The following is an 8,717-nucleotide window of genomic DNA, read 5'->3' on the forward strand; positions in this document are numbered from 1 at the left end:
TGTTTTGTTTTGTTTTGTTTTCAGAGGATTGGGCTTCCAGAATCCCATATATTTCTCAGCCTCCCTTCAGAGATGATTCTGTAGCTGGTGCAGCTGGGAAGGGCTGGCTACTATCTGCAGCCACAGGAGAGCTGGGGGGAGCCCAACGCAGGATCTTACACTCACCTTGTTGGCCATGGTTCTTGCTGGATGATGAGGTCATTCTGGGATTGCTTCTGCCCTGCCGCCCATCTGCAGCTGTTTGGTCTGTGGCCCCAAAGCCACACTGAGTCTCTACCAGAGCCCCTCGTTGGCTGAGTCACCTGAGACGGGGCCTGACTTCCAGGAGAGGCCTCTCTGCCTCCCTTTTTCCTCCAGTCCCATCTCCTAGGTCTCTCCTGCCTTCTGCCCTCAAGAGAGACCAGGGCCCCCTGGCCTTGGCAGATGTGTGAGGCTGGGGGAGGCACTCTGAGTCCAGATGTGATTATGTTTATGTTTCCAGAGAATGAGGGGTCAGAGCTCTGGACTGGAGACGTTGGGGGAGGGGTGGTCTGGCTCCAGCCCCCTGCCCCAGCCTTCCCTCCACCCACCTCCCTCCTCTAGCCTGTGTATCTGGCCCTGTCCTTCTCAGAACCCCACAATGCAAATCCTACAGCATCATCCTGGGCCATCCTCCACTCCTCATCTTAATGTGGGAAGACCAGAGGAAAGATACTTTGGAATCTAAAGACTATTGACTCTCTGTGATCTTGGCCCAGTTGCATGACATGATGAAGTCTCGGTTCCATCATCTGTATAATAGGGACAACACTCCTGACCTCAGAGGCAGGGCTGATCTGGTTTGCGAATGTGTGCACAGGGCTCTCCAGCTATTAGCTCACGATCAAGCCCGTGGCTGTGCCCCACTCCCATCAAGGGCTTGCCTGGGTCCAGCTCCAGGGCAGCACCAACCCTAGTCACAAGGTGATTCTAAAGCAGAATACCAACCCCTCCTTCCTCCCCCGTTGCAGCTGCAAACATTTTGTTTTGCCATTGGAAGTGACTTACTTAAGGGAAGCAGAATTTTACAGGCAGTTTACAGGCTGGTCTTGTTCAGTAGTTTCCAAAGCCTGGGGAGGGTGGAAGTGCCCGCAGCCTCCTTCCAATAAGTTGGGGTGGAAGGGAAGTGAGAAGTTAATTCTGTGTGATGGTCACTTTCTCCAGCACAGCTTTGCCGGATGCCCCTGAGTGTCATTTCAGGAGGGAAAGGCTGAGGGAGGCCCTGGCTAGACACCGGCTGATCCTGCACCCTCAGTCCGCCTGGAGCAGTTAGGGCAGGGCTCCAAGGTGGGGGTACTGGGCCCACAGGAGGAAAGGCAACTCCCGGACCAAAGGGGCTCTCAGTGGCCCTCACCCCAACTCCCCCGGTGAACAAGGGCCACGGAGCACCCTGAGGGCTTCGGGGGTCCCCGCAGACATTGCTTGGGAAGAGCCTGCAGAGCCCGGCAGCCGGGGAAGTGGGGGTGCTGGCTAGGACGGCTGAGCACAGCGCTGAGGCCGAGCGGCCCAGCGGGCGAGCGCCTGGTGGGCGCGGACTCCGAGCCCGGAGCGCCCGAATGGCGCCCTCTCGGGAGCCGGGCAGAGCAGGTCGGGAATTGCGGTGGGAAGAGAGGGCACCTCCCTCTCCACTGAAGGGCGGCTGCCTCGGCTCCTCTCTTTAACCCTCAGGACCCGCGGTGGCGGCGTTCCCTTTCTAACCCGCCTCCCTACCCAGTGGAATGAAGCAGTCGGGGCTCGGCAGTGGTTAGCACGCTTGTACTATGGTTTTAATAGACGTACATGGACAAGTCGATATAGACAGATTTATAATTCTATACAGTCAGTCCGACATACACAGGGACGCTGTAAACAGGGGCGCGGGCCGGAGAGCGGGTGTGCAAAGTGGGCGCGGCGCGGGGACCCTGGCCGCGCCCCGAGCTCTCCCGGCTCGACTCTTGCACGGCGGGCGGTGAGGAGGGGGCTCTTCGCCGGGCCAAGGGGGCCACCTCCTAGCCCGGGAGCGGAGCGGAGGACCTGGGCCTGCGGCGAAGCTCGGAGGCCGGGTGCTCGGAGACGAGCCCACCCCGTTCTCCTGCCACGTCCGCACCGCCAGCTGCGTCTCCTTAGCCTTAAAAGAGGACTCCGGGGCTCTGGGCGGCCGACGGCTCTTCCGGGCGCGCCGCGGCCGCGTGCGGCTCCACAGCGAGTCCCCGATCCCAGGCTGGGCACCGTCATCTCCGACCCAACGGCCGCTCCAACTCGGATCCGAATCGAGCTAAGGTACGCTCGGCCGGGGCCAGCTTGGAGGGGGCACCTCAGTTCGTACGGGGCCGGGGCCAGCCTGCCCGGGCTCCGCACGTCCAGTCCGCAGGCGCGGCCACTCATTCCGGGTCCAGCGCGGCGGGAACGCGGGCTACGAGGGCGTCCTCTTCGGACCGCCCGCCTCCCGCGCCGCGTCCCCTCCGCGCAACGGCCCGCCGGGGCCCGAGGGAGTCAACACACACCACCCGCGCCATCCCGAGGGAAATTGCAACTCATCCGTTTTTTTTCGCAGCACTTTTTCTCCGACGTCTTTTTGTTTTGTTTCGTCTCGTTTGGGAGGGCAGAGTGGGGTCCGGAAAAGCAAACACACAACCAGCCCGGAGGTGGGGAGGTGGGGAGGAGGGGGCTGCGCGGGCGCGGGGGCCGCGGCGTGGCGAGGTCCTCCGCGCCGCCCCCGCCCCGGCGCCGTGCCGGCCGCGGGCCCGCGGGGCCTGGCGGGGGCGGTCAGCTGTTGTACTGGCACGCATTGAGGCCCGAGGCCGGGCCCTGCAGCCCGCCGTAGCCGAACGACGAGTGCTGCTTGGACTTGAGCCGCAGGCTGGCCAGGCTCGAGTTGCACGTGTCCCGGTAGACGCTGTAGGGCGAGGCGGGCGTGCCGTACGGGCAGGCGCCCGGTGACATGGCCGAGTTAAGCGAGGAGCCGGTGAGGTTGTTGATGTTGTTGAGGCCCGAGTTGGGCATGCCGGGCACGGCGCCCGGGCCCATGCTCGACGGCATGGTCATGGAGGAGATGGAGCTGGGCGCCGAGAACATGGACTGCGACGACAGCGGGCTCATGGAGTTGAAGAAAGTGAAGCTCTTGGTGGAGAGCGGCGCTGGCGCCAGGCTCTTGGCGGCCCAGTTGTTGTAGGAGTAGCCGGCGGCGTACACGTCCTCGTAGGGCTGCACCAGGCCGCTGAACTGCGGCACGTAGCCGCCCTTACACAGGTCCAGCTGCTGGTTACGCTCGCGCTTCCGCCACTTGGCTCGCCGGTTCTTGAACCAGACCTGGGGGAGGGGGCAAGAGAAGGGTCAGGGCTGCCGAGCGCGGGAAGTCCCCTCCACCTCCACTCCCTCCACCGCCCCCCCCCCCCAGCCCTCCGCCGGGTTCCTTCTCTCCGAATTTCGTCTCTTTTCTCCGATATTTCCGCCCCTGCAGCCTCTCCTTAATGGTTCCTTTCCTGTCCCCAGAAAACATTCCTCTTTCCCCTTTTCTGATCTAGATCCTCTCCCCCCGAGTTAAATCTATTTTCTCTTCCTAATCCGGAGCGATCCTCTTTTGTTTTAGCAAATATTCGTTTGCTTTCTTCCTCTCTCAACCGGTCCATCTCCGGCCTTCTCCTCCAAACGGGTCCCGGTCTGTCTCCTAAATATTCCATTCTTTTTCTTCTCCCTCGAATACAAAAGGTATTTCTCTTCCCTGAAATATAAGATCTCCCGACTCCCTTCATTCTTCATTCTATTTTTCACTCCTCAAATAATCTGTTTCCATCTTTATCGGGAATGTTTGATATGCCCATTTCTCCTCCAAACGTTTATTTTCATTTGGTCCACCCTGCTATCTGAACTATTCCCCCCCAGTCCATTTTCTCCGTTATCCCTCATTTTTGATCCTTTTGATTCTTCCTCAAATATTTAAGTTTCTTCCCCGTCTTTCCAAATATCTGACCATTACTGTTTCTTAAATAGTCAATTCTTTATTTTCCTCACATGTTTGATGCTTTTGCCCTCCCTTAAATGTTTCTCTCCTGCCGCCTAAATATATGCCAAATATGTTTCTCTGCAAATATTTAATTTCTGTCCACTTCTCACTAGTTTCTCTCTAATATCCCCTCCACTTTCTCCCACAATTTAGTAAGAACCTCTTCTTTCCCAACTCGTGGTACTTGCCCATCCTCACCTATCCTCCCACTGTATGACCTCTACCCTCCTCAGCCCTCCTCCAACCCTGGGCTGAGTTTCCTGAGCTAGGCTGTGGGTCCCCTGCATCTCAGCCTTTTCCAATCCCCCACACTGACATTGCCTGATTCCACCCCCACACCACTCCTGCCACCATAAACCCAGGCAGGATTAGTGAGTTCAGGATTACTGAGTGCTGTCTTCACTCGAGTCCCACCGGGCTGGCTAGCCTGATGGGAGGGGTGAGAGCTTGGGTTATAGGAGGGAGTCAGTAGGCCAGGTAGCACTCTGGGCTGGCTTGGGACTTGCTCACAATATCTGATTAAATATTTGCACACCCACAGAAGAAATGATTCTCTTGCTGCTCTGGCAAGAGAACATCGAATCTCTTGCTTTTACTGGGAACCAAAGGGTGAGGAGAGGGAGTGTGCAGACATCATGTGGTCATGGGTCAGAGATCTTACATCTCCAAAGGGACCCAGCCTGAGGGTCACTCTGGCACCAGAGCTGCTCCTCCTTCACCTGACCCCAGCCCTACAGGAAAGGGCATGAGGGAAAGGGTCGAGCTCGGCACTGGCTGAATGACTGGAGAGGAGTCAGGTGGGGACTATACTGAGATTCAGGAGAAGCAGGCTGTGGTTGGGATCACCGCCCCAGGAAGTGTTGAGACCCCCAAGCATAGGTACCCTTCAGGCCTCTCCCAGGTTGCCAGGCAAGATCTGCCTTTCCCTTTCGTTTTCAGGGGAAGGCGCCAGCAGCTCCGGAGGTCCTCATCGGCGGGGAACCCTCTGCGCAGTGTAGGGTAGTAACATCCCAGAGGGCCCTGGGCCCTGGGCCCTGCAGGGCAGGGGAATGTGCCTTGGGGCCACGGATCTTGGGGTGAGGCTGCAGGAGAGCCCGAGGGTCAGGTAGGACTCGAGGCGGGCAGCAGCCAGGGTCACTAATCACCAACGGGCTTAGCAGCAGCAGGGGCCTAAAGTGGAATCCTCTCCGGTGGAGGGAGGGAGCAGGTCTGAGTGGTGCCAAAGAGACAAAGTCTGAGCGCGGGTTTAAAGCTTTCAAGGACTTAGGACCGCGGCAGAGGTAGCCAGCAGCCCTTCTCGCAGGTCCCCTCAGACGCGCACCCTGCGCTCACCCTCACGCGAGGCTCGGTGAGGTTGGTCCACACAGCGATCTCCTCCCGCATGCTCATGTCGGGGTAGCGGTTCCTCTGGAACGTGGCCTCCAGTTCTTGCAACTGCTGGCTTGTGAAGTGCGTGCGCTGCCGCCGCTGCTTCTTTTTCTTGGCCGGGTCTTCCGCACCACCGCAGCCTGCGCCTCCTGCACCGCTGTCCTCCGGCCCCTTGACTTCCCCGCTGCGCTCCTTCTCTGAATCGGGCAGGACAGGCCCCGGTCACCTTGGGCTTCTGCCCTTTTGCACCCCGTCCCGGCTCCACCGAAGCGCCTGCCATCAGCGCTGGCGGCCCTCCCTCCCGCCAGGGGCCCTAGGATTGTCCCTATTGGAAAGAGCCCTCTGGGCGCCTGATCGTCGGTAGTCACCTTTGGTCAGCCGTGCCCCAGAGAAGAGCCCGGGAATGAGAGGCACAGGCCTAGGTTCCTGCCGGGCTGGGCCTGCTCTTGTGGCTGGGCTCAGGCTTAAGCCTTACTGCTTATGTCACCCGCAAATATATGACAATTTGAGGGCTCTTGGGCGTCTAAATCTGGGGGTCTCTGCTTTCCTGAACTAGGATCACATCTTTCTAGCCCAAAGGTAGTGTGTCCATGGAGCACGAACCAGGCTGTGGCCTGCAGCCCCTGCACTTTCTTCTCCCCAGGGCTGTGTGGGAGCCACACTGGGCAGGCACAACACAGCTGTGTTCTCGGCCTTAGCTCCAGGCCTCAAGTCCCAAGGCCCAGAAAATCCCTCAGGCAGCAGCCCAGACCGACAGACTCTGTCTAGGTGACCTGGGGCTCTAGCCTCTCTCTCTTTCAAGCTACACAAAATATATTCAATCATAGACACGTTGAAACAAACGAACAACAAAAAAATGAAAACAAAACACAGAAGCCCAGATAAACTCAATTCTGTGCCTAACACCATAGAAAGGGTCACAAACTCTTAAAAATAGGCAGATAGGGACACAGGGCAAATGCAAATTAAGAAGCCAAATACCTCCATGCAAACACACCCTTAACTAAATACAGTGCTGCATGTGTATAAACTCCAGGCAGACACAGGCATTTATTTCTCTGAGATTAAAAAAAAAACACCACCACCAACTTACTGTACTGTTGTAGATAGATTTTTTAACCCCTTCCCAATAATCCCCTTCTAGAGATAATTTTTAAATCCCAGGAAAATACAACACTATAGTTAGGTAACTGAAATTACCAAAATAACACCACTGCAAATGGATTTTGAAAAAATCCTGTAGAAACGCGCCATTTTGGATTGACTTTTAAAAATCTCCCCAAGAATAATGTTGCATGTAGCTATTTTAAATTCCAGAGAAATATGCCTAGTGTAGTGATTCTTTCTATATTGAAAAATACGGTCAAAATGTTAAATATATCCACAAAGATTTGGTTTTAAAAAGCAATCTATAACTTTATATTTCTCTGGATTTTAAAAGTAAAAACCAACCAAAGGCCACGCTTAAAACTTTTGAAAACAAAAGTACAATCCAGCGTTGATTGTTTTTAAGTCAAGCAAACAGAACCTCTCAGAGAAAGTCACTTAGGGATGCAAAACAGAAATAAATAGAGATTAAAAACGTGTAGAGAAACACTCAGCGGTGGATTAAGAAACGAACACAGCAGAGGCGCCCACGGCCCGGGAAGCAGAGAGCTCTGCGGCAGCGCCGAGTTAGGACGCCGAGCCCGGGAGCCAAAAGGAGACCCTGGAGGCCGGGACCGGCCGAGGATTAGTAGCGCCACTGCCCGCACCGCCCACCCGCCGGCCCAGCTCGCGGCCAGCCCGGGGGGGTAAAAAGCTTGAGCTCGGACAAAAAGGCAGCGCGGAGGGAGACTTGCCCGAGCCGAGTCGGGGCCCTGGCTGGGCGGCCTGGCGGCTGCCGCGTCCCGCGGCCCACGTGGGGCCCGGCTCCCTCGATAAGGGGGCCCTACTCCGAGCCGGGCCGAGCCCCTCGGCCCGCTCGCCCTCGCTGTCCTGTGTCTTCTATTTACTTGAAGTTGTCCCCCCCCCCCCCCCCCCCCGCCTCCCAGTGTGTTTTTCTGACTTTTCCCGCCACCCATTCTCTTCGATTTCTCCCTCTCGATCGTCGCCCACTGCCTGTCGGGGTGTCTGTCCCATCTCTGTCTCTCTGGGCACTTTCTGTCGCCCGCCGCCCCATTCCAGTCTCGAGGGACTCCTCTCCTGCGGTCTGAGAGGCCCATGGGCACCCAGTTGCGCAAACCGAATTTTTTCCCCGTTCTGTTTGCTGCGGATCCAGAGGGGCTGTCAGTTCGACCTTCCCTCCCGTTGTAGGTTCGAGCATCTGCCGGTCTCTTGGCGCGTGGGGACCGGGTAGAAGTAAAGCACTGAATTTCGATTTATAAAGCGTGTAAATTTCCGCGTACACCCCCCCCCCCCCGATCGAGAACGGGGAAAGAAATGGTCGTGACGCCCCTGGAGCGTAGAGGGAGACTGACGGCGCGGCGCGGGGGCCAGGCCCTGCTCCCCGCTCCGTGCGCCCGGCTCGGCTCCGTGCGCGCCTCGCGGGGAGCAGCGCTTACCTGGCAGCTCCGTGTCGGACGACTCGCTGGCAGAGTTCTCGAGCGGCTCGCGGGGGTCGGCGGCGCGCGCCAGGTGGAAGGCAGGCCCCATGTCGTGCGGCGGCGGCGGCGGCCGGAGTCCCTCCGGCAGCCGCTCCAGGCTCATGCCCCCCTTGAAGGCGTCCATGGAGGCGGGGACCGCGGCGGGCGCTCCAGGGGCCGGGGCCGGACGCGCCCGGCCGCCCTGGCTGCGACCTGCGGGGACAAGAGCACAGCGCCTAAGCGGCTGCCCCCCAGGGCTGCCCACGCCCGCAACGACGCCGCGCCCGCCCCATGGACTGCCCGGGGCTGCGGGGCCAGGCGGGCGGCAGCGGCAGCGGTTTCTCGCGACCGGATACCCGGCTTCGCGTTCCGCGCTGCGCTCCCGCCGCTCGGGCCTCAGCCGCCCGCCCGGCCCCGGCTCCGGCTCCCGATCCGGGGCCGGTTTCTAAGGCTCCGGACGGCGCCGGCAGAGGCTGTCTTAAAGCGACAGTGCGCACCGCCAGGTTCCAGCAGTCCCTGCGCCAGGGGTGGTGGGTGGGGTGGGCCTGGGTGGGAGGGGGCTGGGGAGGGAGGGAGCCAGCGAGCGAGGGAGCGCGGGCGGAATCCAGCCCCGAGCCGCCCGCCCTCCCTCGCCCGTGCCCTCCCCCTCCGCAGCCACCTTCCCGCCGCCTCCCCGCCCCCTCCCCCCCCGCGGCCTCGCCGCGCCGCTCCCTCCTTCTCCGTTGACGCACCGACTTCTCCCTCGGCCGCACAAAAGAAACGCATCTGGCCTCCAAGTCCCGCGC

The 8,717-nt window shown here is 59.4% G+C and overlaps 1 protein-coding gene across 1 annotated transcript; it reads right to left on the reverse strand.

The window, feature by feature from the left end:
- Positions 1-2,739: 2,739 nt before the first annotated feature.
- On the reverse strand, positions 2,740-8,293 carry PITX1 (paired like homeodomain 1). Its single transcript, XM_049649210.1, has 3 exons — positions 7,912-8,293; positions 5,333-5,565; positions 2,740-3,306 (listed from the first exon to the last, which is right to left on the reverse strand). The coding sequence occupies exons 1-3, from the start codon at positions 8,075-8,077 to the stop codon at positions 2,764-2,766; spliced, it is 942 nt and encodes a 313-aa protein (XP_049505167.1). The 5' UTR covers positions 8,078-8,293; the 3' UTR covers positions 2,740-2,763.
- Between the last annotated feature and the right edge of the window lie 424 nt (positions 8,294-8,717).

This window comes from Panthera uncia (genome assembly GCF_023721935.1).
Source record: "Panthera uncia isolate 11264 chromosome A1 unlocalized genomic scaffold, Puncia_PCG_1.0 HiC_scaffold_17, whole genome shotgun sequence".
Taxonomy (NCBI): Eukaryota; Metazoa; Chordata; class Mammalia; order Carnivora; family Felidae; genus Panthera; species Panthera uncia.